At 40.4% G+C, this 19,232-nt stretch overlaps 1 protein-coding gene across 1 annotated transcript in view; it reads right to left on the reverse strand.

The window, feature by feature from the left end:
- CLASP2 (cytoplasmic linker associated protein 2) overlaps nt 1-19,232 on the reverse strand; it is a 164,555-nt gene that overhangs the window by 85,325 nt on the left and 59,998 nt on the right. Inside the window, exons 9-12 of the mRNA XM_029938780.1 lie at nt 10,909-10,988; nt 7,734-7,826; nt 3,791-3,936; nt 1,248-1,383 (exon numbers count right to left, since the gene is read on the reverse strand). Of these exons, the coding sequence (XP_029794640.1) occupies nt 1,248-1,383; nt 3,791-3,936; nt 7,734-7,826; nt 10,909-10,988 (455 nt within the window). The remainder of the gene's footprint in view (nt 1-1,247; nt 1,384-3,790; nt 3,937-7,733; nt 7,827-10,908; nt 10,989-19,232) is intronic.

Consider the following 19,232-nt stretch of genomic DNA (forward strand, 5'->3'; position numbering starts at 1 on the left):
GAGACTGAGTAAGGGCTCAGGAAACAAACCCATATACTTTGTGGAAATTTACTATATGAAAATACTGCCACTGCAAAAAAAGACTGAATTATATATGCCATTGAGTCAACTGATCTTGATTTGGGGGGAAAAATTATGTTAGATATCTATACTTCACACAGAAACAAAATCCAGTTAAACATAAGAAACAAAATAATGAAAATGTTAAATAAGTGAATATTTTTATAATTGTGAAATAAGGAAGGTCATTTTAACTATAACAAAACCCACAAAAGGAACATTGTCTTAGTACATATAACTTTAAAAATTCTCTATATAACAATAGTTTCAAATATCTGAAGAACTGACATACCAATAGAAAATAGTACCTGCAACATATATAACACAGAATCAATATACTTATGATGTATAAAAAGATCTTAGAAATCAGGAGGAAAAACTGTATCAAGAGTATAAACTGGCAATCGATAGAAGAATTGTGAAAGGAAAAAAATACCTAATGTCTCTAATAATCTAAGAAATGCAAAGTACAGAATATGAAATAATATCCCATGTATTAAACTCTAAGACCTTGAAGAGACGGATAAATAATATGCAGTGTTGGTAAAGGACAGAGAAAAAGGACCCCACAAACTTCAGGGAGAAGAGTGGTAGGGACGACTTTTAACAGAGAACCAATGTAGACATTAAGAAAAATTCGACGTAAAGACAAGGGAAGGTGCCCAAGTACATGAAGCTGAAAAAACAAGTTAAAAAGTCTTATTTATGTATATGTAACATACAAATTTTATATTTATATTTTGTAATACATACTGCTTGTGTAGGCATAGAACAGAAGTTTGGAAAAGCATATACTGAATGGTTAGAGTGATTAATTGTAGAAACACAGGGAGACCTATTTTTTTAACTTTTTGGGGGGCACCTTCAAGTTACTGGAGATGAGAAATATTTAGAATTTGCCTATCATAGTGCAGCCTACAGCATTTTTACTGTTTTACATTTGCCCATCACTACCTGTAACATAATTACGCGTACACACAAGTGTATATGCACATGTGTATCACATTCTGCGTGCAAGCAAATTTACCTCGTGATCTCTTTTATTATTTAAATGCTCTATAATAACTGCAATAAGCATGCGTTCCTTTTATTTCATACCTAAGTAAATAAATACAAATACCAATGACTTATTTAAAGTATATTGAAAAGAGAGGGGAAGAGACAAGGAGAAAGACAGACGAACCTACCCGAATGATGAATCTGATAGCCGCGCATCCAGAAGTTGCCATGACTTTTGCACTATTGGGGACGAGGTTAAAAAGTGTAGGTACAATGGCTTCAGCGCCATGATCAAACTTGTTTCCCAAAACTGTTGAAAGATGTCTACAAAGGAAGACCAAAGAATGTTTGTTGTTTTTAAGTATAGGTATAGGTAGGATCAGACACTTTAAAACTATTCGCATTGAATTAACTTTAATTTTTATTTAAGTTAATTTTTATTTAAGCTTTTTTTATTTTAACCAGTTCTAGCAGCAGAAAAACAAGAGAGAAAGGGAAGTGCAAATATTACTCATTTCCTTCTTTTCCCCTCTTTAATTGTCCAGCCCAAAGCTGAAACCTGGCATTTTACCATCTCTTTACAATGGCAAAGAGAAGCCATCTGATCTCAGAATTTAACCATTATCCTGACAGGTAAAAACATTCAGCCCTGATTGCCAGTGCTTTTATTGGTCTTTATCCACCAGGTATTTCTATTCTGATGCCCTGATATCAATCTTAAATTGAACATATTTTACAAACAAGTTCAAAATCTTACCCAAATCCCTCCCCCTCAAGCCAGCCGCTACTTCTATTAACGGCACTACCTCTATCCTGGTCAGCAATCCTCCCTCACATCTTTGGGGTGGGGTTTCAGAGTTTTTGACTGAAAATACACCTCTACTACATGCTAGTTAGCTGGGTGACCCTAAGGACGCCTGTCTTCTCTTTCCAATTTTGTAGTTAAACAACGAAATTCAGTCTTTAATTGCATGATTTAGTTAAAAGACTTAGGAAGGATGCTGTAATCACTCGCAGTTCTGACAATGCTCGCAGTACTGGTTCCTCTCTATAGATCTTATTTAAAATACACCACTGGGATACAGTTAGCTCCAAAAATTCAGGCTCTTGATTCAAAGAGGAACTCAGACTCAGGCTTATTTACTAGCGTTCAGTTATACTTTCAGTTTTCCAATGTCTAAACTTGTGGGCAAAGAGGAACTGTGGGCAAAGAGGAACCGCAAATGAGAAGCAAGCAATCGGACAGTGTGGTCTTCCTTCGAAAAGTGAGTTCTGTTTTGGCAGGCAGGTGATGTACTTGGGAATCAGCTCGATCTTTATCAGTTTATTGGAAAGCGCCTTATTTTAGCACTAGTTTAGTACTATTTCTATACAATGGCCTTTCTGGGACCTCTCTGAATGCCCTGGGAGTTCAACCAGGTTTCTGCATGGACTCTTCAGAACGTGAGTCCCTCCCAGCCCGCCCACAGGCGCTCTGGGAACTGCTGTTTACCTTCTGGGTTCCAGCCGCAGCTCTCTCCCATCCTCAGGGAGCTGCACCTTTCACGTGCGCAGATCAGTATTCAGCTAGACTCGTGGGATACCTTACGCAGCACGATCTCTAAAGCTCTTTTTCGGTTTCTTTCACTACTCCCCTGGGTTCTGCACTGCAAACTGTAACCATTTCAGCCTTCCAAAACTCCAATCTCTGTTTCTTCTTCAACTCAATGAAACGGTCTTGCTCTGCGTGGGTTCCTTCTTCCTTCTTCATGGTCCAGAAAGTGTCTTTTAGTCAAAACTGTGCTGATTATACTGCTCAACTAATTTGTTTCTTTCAAGAATCACAGACCTGGTCTGTCCACTGTCCACTACGTAAAAATAGCTGTTCTGCATATTTTATTCACTTTTGTGAAGGAGCACTAGTTCTGTACCAAGTTGTTGCATCATTAGCTAGAAGCAGAATTCTCATCATAGAGAATTTTTCAAGGTTATATTTTGTAGATTTCTGTTTTTCCTTTTTTATTATTGCCTTTAAGGATATTGTTATTTTGCATATTGACTTGTATCTAGCATCTTGCTAAAGTCAATTATAATAATTTACCTATATATGCTTGTCATTTTCTGCATGGATAATTATATCATCTATTAATGATGTCAGTTTTGTTCCTTTTCTAGCAATCCTCATAGTTTTTATTTTCTGGGCTATTTCCCCCACTGTTCTGACCAGGACATCTGATATAATTCTGATTAGGAAGATTCAGAGTAGGCATCTTTCTGTTCTCTATCTTCAAAGGAATGTTTATATAACCACAGTACTCAGATCAGAAGTAGAGGCAGAAGAAACTGAAGTGTTGTACCATACTAGAATTTTGGAAAAACTTAGATATTGGTGAGTTCATGGCACATGTTACAATGCCAGCATAACTGTTAAAGTTTCAGAACTAGAAACCTTAATATCCAAATCAGTAAAAACGGAACAGTTCTCAGACGCATTCATTTTCTTCTTACATACTTAGTGACCAAAAAGGAACCAGTGGGCTTTAGACATAAAAGCACATTTTAACGCTTTTGTTAAGAAAGATTAAAAAAGAAAGAAATCACACAAACTGAATCCTTCTTTATAATAAAAATTACTTCTGGATATACATACATGCTGTTTTTGGGTTATCCTGCTACTGCTTTACTTAATGAGCACTGAATCACTTGGTAAATTTACTCCTAAGAAGGACGGGTCCAGAGAGAATACACTTACGCTACAGTGATGCAGGCTTCTCTCACCACCTGGGATCTAAGATCCTTCGCTGAAAGTTTAAGCGCTCCGTCCAACAAGCGTAAATGCTGGAAAAAGCAGTCATATTGTGCAGCCCCAGCAACAAGCAATGATCGAATTTTCTTAAGCTAAAGTAAAGAGAACTTTCATTATTGACATAAAAGAGTCTTGTTGTGTAAAATACACATTAACGTAAAATTAAACATTTTAAAGCATATATACAACTCAGTGGCATTAAGTACATTCAAAATGGGCAAACGTTCCCACCATCTACCAAGGAGACTAATTTTAAAAGGGCCAAATTTGGAACCTGCATTCACCTACAAGCAGAAGTGCAGGATCAAATGGACCAACGACCGTGCCAGGTCCATACTTTAATATGATCACACTTACTTTGTGAAATAAACAGCTCTTTCTCCCTATTTCTATCTTTTAGCATGACTTTTTAATATAGGACTGACAAATGTGAACACCAGACATACCTAATAAAATTACATAATCGAAAGATACCCACAAGTGCACATCTGTGCTCACACGCACTAAGAAGTTAACAGTTTACCATTTTTATGTATAATTTCATATCAAACTCTGAGGTTCTCTAAATTTTAAGAGATCTTTAAAACTAAATCAGATGGGGGGCACCTGGGTGGCTCAATTGGATAAGCATCTGACTTTGGCTCAGGTCATGATCTCACAGTTCATGAGCTCAAGCCCCGCGTCGGGCTCTCTGCTGACAGCTCAGAGCCTGGAGCCTGCTTCGGATTCTGTGTCTCCCTCCCTGTCTGGCCCTCCCCTGTTCATGCTCTGTCTCTCTCTGTCTCTAAAAATAAAATAAAAACATTTAAAAAAAACACACTAAATCAGATGGATAAACAAAGAAAAACATAAAAAGATACTATAATAGTACAAAAAAAATCTGAAAAAATAGTTACATCATCTTAAAGCATATAAGGAAGGGAAACTATCATAGGTAGAAAAGAAATCAGAAGACACCTAAACGAGATTAACTAAAAACAAATCTCAGTATGGTAGGAAAAAATTACTTGTAACAGAGGAGTACAATGTACAAAGAATGACAATAAAGTGAGAAAAAGACAACCCAATATTAAATTGAGCCAAATAAATACATGAAAATGTGCTCACCCTTACTACAGATAAGCAAATGCTAATTACAATAAAGACACATCATTTTTCTCCATCAGAGCAGCAAAAATTAAAGACTTAGCAGTATCCAGTATGAGAAAGAAAACAGATGCTCTTATTGCAAAGTATCTTTTAACTAAGGAATATTTATACATATTGATCTGCATTCACTAAATATCTGAGCAACTATTATAGCAAATGTACTGAATGGGCATGATTTATGAAAGAAAGTGAAAATAAGTTATTAAGTAAAGCATCTAGTATGATCTCTATTTTTATAAAAGGAGTATGTGTGGGGGAAATCTCTGTTTATCTTATTATATATACACAGATAAGAGGATTACTCCAAAAAGAAACATTTGTTTCTTTAATAGGAAGTAAACTATTAACTTTTTCCTTATAAACCTTCTGTACTGTTTCACTTATTAAAATGAATCTGTCATTTTTCTTTTTTCCCCCATTTACATCTTTATTTAAATTTATAATAGTTTATTGTCAAATTGGTTTCCATATAACACCCAGTGCTTCTCCCCACAAGTGCCCCCCACCATGACCATCACTCCCTTCCCCCCCTACCTTCAACCCTTGGTTCATTTTCACTATTCAGTAGTCTCTCATGATTTGTGTCCCTCACTGTCCCCAGCTCCCTCTCCCCCTTCCTCTCCCCATGGTCCTCTTTAGGTTTCTCCTGTTCTCCTGTTAGACCTATGAGTGCAAACATATGGTATCTGTCCTTCTCTGCCTGACTTATTTCGCTTAGCATGACACCCTCGCGGTCCATCCACTTTCCTACAAATGGCCAGATTTCATTCCCTCTCATTGCCATGTAGTACTCCATTGTATATATATATACCACATCTTCTTGATCCACTCATCAGGTGATGGACATTTAGGCTCTTTCCATGATTTGGCTATTTTTCTAATTAAAAAAATTAAAAGACCACCTATATGTTTCTAAAAGCGTTGTTTCAAAGTAGAAGAAAAAACTCATTTTAAAAAAGTAATCTCACCCAAAGCGGGGCTTGAACTCACAACTCCTTGGACTCCGGACCCCAAGGATGAAGAGTTGTGTGCTCTGCTGACTAAGCCAGCCAGGCGCCCCAACGAGAAGCTCTCAAGCACCAAGTCTGTGTTTTCCATCGACAACAGCTAATGTGTGGGGCTTCTCCACAGAGGGCCTGTGACAGAGGTCCTCCTCTCTCCTAACCTCAGACTGAACACAGGTCTTTACAAATATGGAACATACTTCCTGTTAAGATTCTTTAAAACCTTAAAATATGTAAACCTCCTATTAAAGAGAAGCATAAATTCTTTTATTCGTAGGGTCATAAAGGCCAATTTTCAAAAGGCCGTATGTGGAGACGGAGAACAGGCAGCTCCCTGAGTGGAAGACTTCAAACAGAACCCTTTCTCTGGCTTTTGGAGAACACTAAGGCACTTATCTGGAATCTCACATGTAAATTTGACAAATTTACAATTTTTAACATATACAGGCCTTTGTCAATGTAGAAATTATTTTTAAAATATTTATCAAATATTTTCTCAAGGGATTTAGGCTAAATATTTTTTTTTAATTCAGTTTATTTTGAGAGAGAATGCATGCAACTGGGGAAGGGGCAGAGCGAGAAGGAGGGACAGGGAGAAGCGGGGAGAGAGAGAGAGAGAGAGAGAGAGAGAGACAGAGACAGAAAGAGACTGACTCCCAAGGAGGCTCCATACTGTCACCACAGAGCCTGAGGCAGGGTTTGAACCCACGAATCGCAAGAACATGACTCAAGCTGAAATCAAGAATTGGAAGATTCACTAACTGGCCACCAAGGTACCCCCCTCAAGTAAAATAATCTTTTTTTAAAAAAATATTTATTTTTGAGAGAGAGAGAGAGAGAAAAAACACAAGTGGGGGAGGGGCAGAAAGAGGGCGACACAGAATCCGAAGCAGGCTCCAGGCTCTGAGCAGTCGGCACAGAGCCCGACACGGGGCTCAAGCCCACAAACTGTGAGATCATGACCTGAGCTGATGTCCAGTGCTTAACTGCCTGACCCACCCAGGCGCCCCTAAATAAAATATTAACTCAAGAGTATGAGAATTTTTCCTTTTCGAATCATGGGTGAAAAATATTTATCGTATTCAGAGAGATGCATGCGAGAAAAGAAAGAGAAACAGCCAAACAGACGTACTGCCATCCACTTCCATCACTACTATGTAACTACCAAGCACGCAGGCAAAGCGACCTGCTTCACCGGCACCCGAAGCCCTTCCTGAGAGCACTGCTGGGGAACAACTATGTTCCCCGCAGCACACAGAGCCCCTGCCCTGGGACAGCAGTGAAGCTCACACTTTCCTGGGCCCTGGGCGGCTCAGTCGGTTAAGCGTCCGACTTCAGCTCAGGTCATGGTATCGCACTTCAGGGGTTCGAGCCCCACATCAGGCTGTGTTGACCGCTTGGAACCTGGAGCCAGCTTCATATTCTGTCTCCTTCTCTCTCTACCCCTCCTCTGCTTGCACTCTCTCTCAAAAATAAATTTAAAAAAAAAATTTTTTTTTAAAGAGGTAGCACATGTGGAGAGACAAACAAATATGAGAGACAGGCTCCACGGATCAGCACAAACAATGAAAACTAACCCTAACTAAGAGAATTCATATCATCTCAAAGTTTTCCAGAAAGAAATGTCAGCTACCAACTCTCTACTTCATAAGCAAATACTATGTTACCTAATGTCCATGGTTTTGGAACAGTGGGGAGAAAGGGAAAGGGATAAGAAAATAAAAAATAAAACTTACTGCACTGGCACGCTGATCCCAGTCGTGTTTGTCATCTGACAATATTTCCCGGATTTTATTTAATGTTTCTTCAAGTTCTCGACTCGAATAGATCTTAAAGATACAAAATTATAACATTAATATTTCTTGCCATAAGCAATAGCAAAACTGTGCCTCGATGTTTACAATAATCTTTTAAGTAATAGAGTTAGTTCCCATTCTAGTACCGTTTTTAAAAAAATAAGACACTGTGTAATTTATTGTGTGTGGCAGTATTACTGTTCCCATCTTACTTGTTTTTGTTCATTTATTTTTATTTTACATCCGAGTTAGTTACGTAGTGCAATAATGGTTTAAGGAGTGACTCACCCCTTATGTATAACACCCAGTGCTCATCCCAACAAGTGTCCCCCCAAACCCCTCACCCCTGTAGCCCATCTCCCACCCATAATCCCTCCAGCACCCCTGTTTGTTCTCTGTATTTAAGAGTCTCTTATGTTTTGTCCCCTTCCTTGTTTTTATATTATTTTTGCTTCCCTTCCCTTATGTTCATCTATTTTGTATTTTAAATTCCATATATGAGTTGAAGTCTCATGGTATTTGTCTTTCTCTGACTTATTTCGCTTAGCATCATACACTCTAATTCCATTTATGTTGTTGCAAATGGCAAGATTTCATCTTTTTGATCGCTGCGTAACCCTCCATTATATACATATATATATGTACCTCGTCTTCTTTATCCATCTGTCGATGGCTACTGAGGCTCTTCCCCTACCTACTTTGGCTACTGTCGACAGAACTGCCATAAACACTGGAGCGCATGTGCCCTTTCGAAACAGCCCACCTGTATCTCTTGGGTATATGCCTAGTAGTGTGATTGCTGGGTCATAGGGTTGTTCTATTTTTAACTTTCTGAGGAACCCCCAGACTGTTTTCCAGAACGGCTGCACCAGTCCGCATTCCCACCAGCAGCGCAGAAGGGTCCCTCTTTCTCCGCATCCTCGCCAACATCTGTCGTTCCCTGAGCTGTTTATGTTAGCCATTCTGACAGGTGTGAGGTGGTGTATCATTGTGGTTTTGATTTGTATTTCCCTGGTGATGAGTGACGCTGAGCATTTTTTAATGGGTTAGCCACCTTCTACTAGCATTTTTAATGGAAAAACATAATAGACAATAAAATAAAATGCTTTGATTTGTCTTCCTTATCTGTTACCCTTATGCTATTTCTCTGCTCATGAGTAACTTCAGCTATATTCTTAAAATGTTTTGTTATTTAAAAAGGAGATGCAAATATCCTTAGTATTAATAATAAGTCTAATTTCTCAAAACAACTTCAGGTATTTATCTACTGCATCCACACCCTTATTATTATACACTGTTGGAGAGGGGCATGGTTTAGGTGAGCTCCCCCTCACTGCAGCCAGGAGAGTTACAGGCTGTTTCCTCAGGAACCAACCGTTTGCCAAACACCATTATCCTTTCATCCACTTAAATATTCACATAACAGGGATGCAAAATGCTAGGCATGAAGGATACCATGGTGAGCAAAAAATACGTCTTTGCCTTATGGAGTTTATAATCTAACTACAGAGAGAAAAAAGAAATTTATCAAATTATATAAAATTGCAAACAGAAGAGTACTGCCAAAGGGAATGACAGTTCCACGAGTCTGTCCTCATATAATCGGAAGGTTGACCTGGTTAAGAGGGTCAAGGTTGAACTGAGCTGAAGGATGAGTCAAGCCTCCTCAGGTCAAGTAAGATTAGCTTTCCCTAGAACCAAAAGAATATGCAAAGGCTCTGTGGCAGAGGGAAAGTGAAAGAAGGCCAAAGCGCAGGAGTAGAAAGTGCAAAGGGGGCCAGCCAATGACCCAACCATAAGTCAGTAGGTTCACAATATTTTTCCACATCACAAAGGTTCAGAGTGGGCATGCGATGTTAACAGGTTCAATCAGAAGGACTCTCAGATTTTGCAGGACCAACCAGAAAAGAGGCAGAGTGCAGTGAAGGTGTGAGGCTCAAACAGCGGCACACATGCTGCTGACCATGAGGGAAGACAAAATGGAGGAGTCCAGAAGTGAGAGACGGAAAGAAAAGGGGTCCTGGTGATATCATCGAGTAATATGAAGGAAATACCTTCATCAAAAGAGTCTTTCAATAGCCATTAATTTCTCCTTCTGCTTGAAGCAAACCCCCCAAAAACAAGAGTACAGAGGGGAGCAGGGCAAGAGACCAGGTGAGGCAGGAGGGAGCACAGACGCTGAGGTTCTGAGCAGCGCTCTCGCCCCCCAGTTCCCCTCATGGCAGTCCTTCTGCCAGGACAGAGGAAAGGCAGGGCCCTCGCTGCTCTCGACCTTCCTACGTGGGGGGCACTGCTCTGGAATACAATGTCAGGCTTCCTCTCCCCCAACAAGGGAAGTAGGGTCAACTCAAAAATTTCAGTGAGAGGGTACACAACTTTTCAACATTCTTTTAGGAGATAATACAGGCAAAAAAAAGTCTGAACACTACGAAGTGAGAAACCTGATGCAGGATTCCTGGATTCCTGACTTTTGTACTGGATTAAGTAACGGTTTCCACATACAGAACACTGGAAGCGTAGATCTGTAAGGGGAAGATCAGGAGTCCCATTTCGGACAGGCTGAGTCTGAGACGCCACAGGGACACGTCAGATAAAAACAATCAGTGGAGGAATTATTCTGGCTCAAAAGAGATAAAAACCTGTGCAGGAGCTGAAGCCAGGGGTGTGAAGGAAGAGAGGCAGTAAGAAAGTGGAAAGAAGAGGGCCTACTACTGACCCCTAAGAAATCCCAATATTCAACAGCCGGGTAGAGAATGGTATGCCTGCAAAGGAGACAGAGATGAAGCAGACAAAAAGGTAAGAATGTAAAAACAAAACGAAACAGAATGAGTCAAAAAAAGAAGAACAACGTATCACAAACAGCTTTAAAAAAAAGTGGATGTAGTTGAACACTGCAATGCAATGATTGGATATGGATTCTATTTTAGTCTCAGTGAAAAATCACTTGAAAATCTAACTGCACCAAACAAATTACAGCTCGGTAATCATAAACCAAGTCTTTTACTTACATAGTCACTTAAAGAAAAAAAAGAACTTTAAAAAGCAACAGAAATAATCCCATGAACAGGCACACGAGCAGTAGTCACGGGAAGTGCTACTTTACTGGTGTCCTTACCTGAACAGAAGGGACATCCGTGAAAGCTTTTATAAAATCGTCTTCATCAACTGCTCCAGCACCTCCTTCCTTAGAAGCACCTGCTAATTAAAAGGAGATTTATTTTAAGGGTTTTTGTTTGTTTTGATAGAGAAAGAGCAATCAAGCACAAGTGAGTAGGGTAGGGGCAGAGAGGATTCCAAGCAGGTTCTGGGTTCCTGTCAGCACAGGGCCCAATACAGGGCTCGAACTCACAATCCAGGACATCATGGACCTGAGCTGAAATCAAAAGTTGGACACTCAACTGACTGAGCCACCCAGGCGCCCCTAATGTTTGTTTGTATGGATTTTAGCACCAAGGAAAATATGGAAAATATAATAACTCTTTTGATATCAACAAAGGCATAATTCTGAGTGGTTCCATTTTACAAGACAGCATTAAGATAAAATCAACCTCCTTCAGTAAAGTCAAGGTACACAGCAATCGGTGACTAATGCTTTATAAATAAGAGGGCAGGCTAGTCGTCAAATCTAAATGAGAACAGAGCCCTCCCATCCTTATTCAATGCAACAGCAAAAACACAAGAAATAAAGGTGAAAAGACAATCATTTAAAAAGGTGAATGGCAATTTTAATGACATTAAATATCAATAAATGGTGGCAAATAAATGGTGGCAAATAAATGACGCAGAGGGTCCACGTGTGCAGCAGTGCTCAGGAGAGCAAAAGTGAAAGAAATGAGGGTCTTGAGATTAAATTTAAATAGGCAAACAAATCTTCCTTGATTGCACACAGACAATAATAAAGTAAGCTTAATAGGGAGTAGCTGTTTAAGAGCCAGTAATTAAACTACTGTCAGCTCCGGATGGACTCTCCCATATCCTGTGAGCCTGGGCCTAGGCCTGGCAGACCACTGTTCTGCGAATTCTAATGGGTGCCTGTTGAACTCTGTCCATGGGGGTGCCGGAGGCTGGAAGGTGAAGGAAGAAGGGCCTGCTCCTTCTGGTCTCCTGCTCTAGTCTGCAAAACCCTCGCAAACTCTGCCAGGCCACTCTGGTGGTGGGTTTTCCAACCCGAACTAGACCAGCTCACAGAGCCCATCACAGACTAGTTCTTCACAGAGGAGTTAGTAAAACATCTCTAAGTTTTAATAATTGCAACCTCATTTTCCCTGCTTAGGAGTAGGAGCTGCTGACTCTAACTACTACCTCCAGGATACTTTAGTGTTTTGTGTTTGCATTTTTAATTCACCATGCTCGCCTAACAATTGTTTATGTTAAATTCTCTCTGTAAAAATAACTGTTGTGGGTTTCATCTCCTTACTGAACCCTGATGGATAGAGGCAGTACTTAGTTTCTAACTCTATATATTTATTTCTTCATGGTAATAATTCAATACATTCAAATAGATTTCCACCACACCAAATGTATATCCTAAGGGACAACTCACTTAAAAATCTATCCAATTAAAAAATTAAATAATATCTCCCCAATTAAGTTTATTATCTAACAAAGGAAATATTAATACTTCAAAACCAGATTTAAAAAATTCACATTGTCCTCGGGGTGCCTGGGTGGCTCAGTCGGTTAAGTGTCCAACTTTGGCTTAGGTCATGATCTCATGGCTCATGGGTTCAAGCCCCACGTCAGGCTCTGTGCTGACAGCTCAGAGCCTGGAGCCTGCTTCAGATTCTGTGTCTCCCTCTCTCTCTGCCCCTCCCCTCCTCACACTCTGTCTCTGTCTCTCTCTCTCAAAAATAAACATACATTTTAAAAAATTTATAAAAAACTAATGTCCTAACTAAAAAAAACACTGAGGATTTCCAAAAGTATGTAAGAAGCCCTTCATTTTTCAAAAAACAAACAAAAGCCTCTGAAGACCCATCTTGTTGTATGTGAATTTTAACAGCAATGAGAGATGGACCACAGAACAGTGTAACAAAGTTGTAAGGCAATATAAAACTGCAAATTAAAAGCAAAAGCAATTTAATAAACTAAGAGAGGCATGAATGCATAATTGCTATAGAACATTCAACTATAAGAGTAATAAATAAATAAGCTATTCCCTACATATTATTAAAAAAATCGAGTAACAATAAAATTCTCAACTCTATTATGCACAGAAAACTGAAAAGAATCCGTTTAAGCAAAGAAACAAAAAATAAGATACCTAATCATATTATCTTAACATCTCATAACATACTACATTCATTTACCAATTCAATCTCTTAATATGGGCTTCAATATTTTTTAAGTTTTTTTTTTAAACTTATCTACACCCAGTGTGGGGTTTGAACCCACGATCCCAAAATCAAGAGTCATCTCTCTCTTTTGACTGAGGCAGCCAGGCACCCGAATTTCATGTTTTTGGTTTTTTTTTTTTTTTTAACATTTATTTTTGAGAGAGTGAGACAGCACAAGCGGGGGAGGGGCAAAGAGGGAGACACAGAATCCAAAGCAGGCTCTGGGCTGTTAGCATACAGCCCAATGTGGGGCTCGAGCTCACGGTCCATGAGATCACGACCTGGGCCAAAGTCGGACGCTTAACCAACTGAGCCACCCAGGGGCACCGAGTGTCATTGTTTTTAACAATGGGTCCCCGACAGGAAAGCAGAAGCCTAGATTTCTACTATTTCTTCCCAATCTTTCACAGTTGTCCTGCCCAGCCCAGCCCACTGAAACAGAAACTTCTTTAGGGACTTTTCCTAATCAAGTAGTCCTAGATATTCAATGCAGTTTTTGTAAAAACAACTTTCTTTCCTCTTTCATTAAATACAGGTTGCTCATGTATGTACCACTTCCTGCAAAACATTTTGTCACGGTAACAAGAGGCAAGCAAGAGCAACCCCTCCTCGGCTGCTGGAGGAGCCTGCGCAGCCGTCCCGAGCCCAGCCAGCTGACAGGGCTGGTGTGCCCACGTGCAGGCGACACCATCTGACGGAGGGGTGGAGGCGTGAAGGCAGATCCGAACGGAGAGGCACGGCGGCCTACACGCTCTTTACAAAAGGTATCATTCGGAGGACAGACTGAAACTCCAGCACAATAACCCACCAGCTACAACACAATGTCAGAGACCTGCAAGGCAGAGCAGAGCATCTGAACAAATCCCAAGTCAGGCCAGAAGATTGTGCCGCGGACTAAGGACACACACAGGGAAAGTCCACCTTTAAAAAAGTCGTAATTGCCTCTGACTGTAATGCCTTTTATTATCCAGCGAGCTGTCTGAGGGGTAGGGCCAAGGAACCAACCCAGGGGGGAGGGCAGGTGGAATAGAAATTAAATGGCTTTGGAAGTTCCAGAGAAGCTGCTACGGATGAGAAAGGCTACAAGTATCACTAAATGTAGCCTTATGACCAGCTGAGATGTGACAATTAGGTCTCTAAATCTGGACATGCACATTACAGAATTTCTCAAGAACCCGCACCGTTTTGAAGAGTTGACTGAAATCCATCTCACTCTTACCTTTGTATAAGCAGAGCTGCTGCTAGTGGGGGTGCACTGGGTATGCGAGGAGTGTGAGGACAGAGGACATGCGGATCCTGTCCTTCCTTGTCTCTTACATGTATTATAAGTAAACCTTTTACAATCCCAGTTTGCCTAATGTGTCCCTTCCCCCTTGGTTCTGACTGTGTGGCCAACACCACAGAAGAGGATCTCTGCATAGGGGAAAAAATCTGTTGAACACACCTTTTCACCTCACAATCACTATTCCATTTTCTGATAGAGCTTTCAAGTTCACTCAGAAAATACTATCAAATACTTGTAGCACCAGCAAGGAGAATGAATACCACAGGCAGAGTCAGGACGAGTGATGGTTCTAATGTCAAGTATTACCGCAAGAAAAGGACAGCGAGTGTACACATGAAAGGGAGAGGCTCTTAGATAAAGCGACTTTGCGAGCAGGAGAGCCCGCGGAGGCCATGCGGAAGAGCAATGCTGGCCTCCAGCCTGACTGAGCTCTTTCAGATACAACCGGGGTAACAACCACACCGGAACACACTGATGGGCACAAACCACAGAACACATTCGCTCAGCTGTCTACCCATTCTAAAACAGAGGTCAATACTTTTCTTTCTGTGAGAGGCCAGAGAGGAGGTGTTGTAGACTCTGTGAGCCAGATGGTCTCTGTTGCAATTCCTCAACTCTGCCGCTGTGGCAGGAGGGCAGCCGCACACAGTCTGGAAGATGAATGAGCAAGGCTGTCTTCCAACAAAGCTCTATTTATGGACACTAAAATTTAAATTTCATATAGCTTTCACATGTCACACAATCTTATTCTTCTTTTGAGTATTTTTAATCATTTAAAAAAAAAAGCATTCCTAGCTCATGCATGAAACAAACCAGACATTGGCTGGATGTGGCCTGTGGGCTATGGTTTGCTGCTCCCTGTTCTAGAACTCACCGTAAACAGGTGCTCACTTGGATGGGGACAGCGGGGGGCATTAGAGGGTTCTGACATTCAGGAGACAGCATGGTTCCCAGTGAGCTAGAATGACTAGGGCAGGCCCCCTCAGAAATTTCCAAACAGTACTTAAAGGTTTAAGTATAAAGAGAAAACTCCATTCTACTTAGTTCTCAACTACTAATAAGATGAAGTGCTGCATACAAAGCAATGAGCCAAAGGGTAAAAGCAGCCTGTGTCAGAGACCAGAGCGAGGGGAACACGTCTCAGAAGTGGAAATGGGCAGGTCCATTTCACGTTACAATCAAGAGACCAGCTTAGAGAAAGATGAGTAATATGGAAACAGCACGGGGGGTAAATATGGCTTCAACCCCAACATAATTCATATAAGACCCAGAATTTTAATTTTTTCTATTTGTTTATTTTAAAGTTTATTTATTTTGAGAGAGAGAGAAAGACAGCAAAAGCTGGGGAGGGACAGAGCAGGGGGGGTGGGGGACAGAAGATGTGAAGCAGGCTCTGCACAGACAGCAGCGAGCCTGATGTGGGACTTGAACCCACAAACCATGAGATCATGACCTGAGCTGAAGTCAGATGCTTAACTGACTGAGCCACCCAGGCGCCCCTAAGACCCGTAATTTTTAAAGTGAGTTACCCATTAAGAGCATTACCAGTACTTCTGAAGAGTGCTACCAAGAGTCAGAGACAGTTTAACCCAAGAGCCTTCTTTCAAGTACAGTTGAAAAAGATACTCCATTGGAAACACAAGATTTTTATGCAAAAGAAGGAAATATTTCGGGAGGCAGAGCCCAGAGCTCAGTGCAGAATCAAGGACAGAGGAAAACACTGGTTTAGAGAACCACACCCAGAGAGAAACTAAAACCCTCCAAGCAACACTTACAATCCCAGAAGGAGGGGACCTGAAGACAGGTTCCTGCTGGATTTGAAAACTGCTCCAAGTCAGTGACTACCATGCCCTTCCTGTCCCTCCCCTTCTTGAATGGAGTGTCTGTTATGGATATTCTGTCCTGATACCCAATTTTGTATGTTAAGTATGTGGGGTGCAAGTAAGATGTCTTTTTAGTTCACTGGCCTCTGGACGGAGTGGAACTATCCTAGAAAACACTCACATGTGACCTGATGGAGACCGTAAGATCATGGACTTTGAACCTGATGCTATAAATCAGTTGAAATGTTTGAGAAATGTCCATAAGTGTATCTTGTATATGAAATGCATGTGAATTACTGTGGTCAGAGGGCAAACTGCAATAGATTGTTTGCACTGAATTGTTAACAATACCTTGTGTTCTTGAATGGTCCTTTCACAAAGTGACTCTGTAGCTCTTCCAATCCAAACACACAGTACCCAGCCAACAGGTGAAGAGTAACCTCGAGTTCTCGAGTTGAGACAAGACTTAGGAGCGGCTGGAGGGGGTCCCTGATTGGTGATTCCCCAGTTTTGAGCAGGAATAAATCTCTGAGGAAAGGTTCTACAATTGCCAATTTAGGCTCAAAGAACTCCGATCATTAAATTAACTTCAAGCAATGAATTCAGAAAGTTCAAATATACAAGGCAAACCCTTACGAACTAGAGTCACAGGTAAGAAACAGATATTAAGTTTTAGAATTACAGACTTTAGAATGGTCTAATATGGACTGCAGATCATACGTGAATATACAATTTAAAGAAATAATGTGGACAGAATCACGAAGATCCCAATCAACCAAAGGCATCAGGACCACGAGCGAGTCTGGGGGAGGAAGAGCTTGCCCCGCCAGCCACCGAGATTTACAAAGTTAATTATGACAAGTAGGTTTCAGTGCAAGAATAGACCAACTAATCAAATGAACAAATCAGAAACTTCAAAAGTAGACCCGCAAATACATGAAACTTTGATACATGACAGAGAAGTGATTCAGATTAATGGCGCAAGTAGAAACTATTGACATAATAACGTCCTGGGGTACCTGGATGGCTAGGTTGGTTAAGCATCCAACTCGTGATTTTGGCTCAGGTCAGGATCACACGGTTTGTGGAGCCTGCTTTGGATTCACTCTTTCTCTCTTTCCGCCTCTCCCCAGCCTGTACTCTCACTCACTCTCTCCCAAAATCAATGATAAATAAACTTAAAAAAACAATAATGTCCTAAAACTCAACAAAATGCTGAGATGATGGATTATCATGAAAAAAGGTATTTCCTTACTAAATATTAAAACGTATAGTAGACATTTTGAAACCCATGGAAGATGGTAGCTCCCCAAATTCAAATCAGACATCCAACTAGAGACTCCAAAAACCACAAAGACCAAAAAAGAAAAGCCAATACAACTACCCACTGCACGTACTTGTAATAAACTAAGAGAAGACTAGTAACACTTCAAATTTCAATTTACTTAAGTAAATGGGGGGGAATGAACATCCAAGGCCAGCAACGTCATCTACAGAGTCCTCCCTGGAGAGTAAAATCAGAGCAAACTGTATGGAGGACGAGGATCCCGACAGTGGTAGAACAGATCTCAACTAAGATTCCCCCCAGGACTGCAGGGGAGTAGCACTCAACTAGGAGAGGCATCCCTTGAAGCTTGTGATAAAGGAAGGAAGAAAGGGAGGATAAGGGCTCTACTGAAATGAGGGATGCTATCACAGAATGAGAAGTAGAAAGCCCCCCAGGCATCATTTAGTGATGAGGCTGCATCTCCCTATGAAGAGGGCATTCTTGATTGAAGAAACTGAAAATTCTTCCTGGGCCCACAGAATCACTTGATATAAAAAAATATTCTTAGGATACCTGAGGAAATTTGAATACAGAATGGAAGTGCTTAAAAGGAGGGGGGTATATAGTTTAAAAATTTACAAAAATTAAAATGGCTAGAAGGAACAAGTTAAATAACATCACAAAGAAATCAGACAAATCTAGAACCCAGACCATCCAAGACAACTGGCCTAGACTCTTCAAGTTATATCAACGTTATGGGTATAAAAATTGGTAAGGTGATTGTTCTATACATAATATTATGGAATCTTCTTGCATATGATAATAATATTATAGATATAATGTAGCATACCTTTACATCTTAGGAGGAGCATATTTAACATTTATCCCTGGAATGTCATAATGTCTACAACTTACTTTCCAACTGTTGAGATTTTAAAAAATATGTGTGGGGATATATTTATATAGAGTCAAACATGGCAAACACTAATTATTCAGTCTAGGTGAGCGTTCACTGCATTGCTATACGCTCAAAATTTTTCTTAATAAAAAGTCTGGGGACGCACTCACTCTAAAAGCTAGAGTAGGTACAAAGATATTAGATCTGGAAAAAAGAAACTAGAGAAACCAGCTGAAATATACAATAGTATTCATTCAGTGAAGTAAAGAATGTTTTCTTTAACTACATGGACATTAGTTGGCCATGCAAAAGAACATAAATTAAAATAGATAAGTTGTCACTGTATACAAAAATAAATTCCAGGTATACTGATAAAATTAAGTGTAAAATTATGTTTTTAAGTTTATTTATTTTTGACAGAGAGAGAGAGAGAGAGAGAGACAGAGTGAGCGAGTGCACAAGCCGGGGAGGGGCAGAAATTGAGACACAATGTGAAACAGGCTCCAGGCTCTGAGCTGTCCCCTGAGCCCAATGGGGCTTGAATCTACAAACTGTGTGATCATGACCTGAGCCAAAGTCGGAGGCTCAAATGACCGGGCCACCCAGGCACCCCTAATTAATGTTTTAGAGTAAATTGGAATAAAGTATTTGCACAGCCTTGGGATTTGGTAATAGTCCTTTCTATTCAGGTCAGGAAATCTGGCAGTCAGAGAGAAAGTAACACATATTAGCTGCCACAAAAAAAATTTGTTAGGTTTTGATGTAAAACTGCCGTGGGCAGAGGAGATACTGAGGAAATATTTATGATTTTTAACAAAAAAGTAAGAGGC

This window comes from Suricata suricatta, chromosome 5, assembly GCF_006229205.1.
Source record: "Suricata suricatta isolate VVHF042 chromosome 5, meerkat_22Aug2017_6uvM2_HiC, whole genome shotgun sequence".
In the NCBI taxonomy this organism is placed as follows: Eukaryota; Metazoa; Chordata; class Mammalia; order Carnivora; family Herpestidae; genus Suricata; species Suricata suricatta.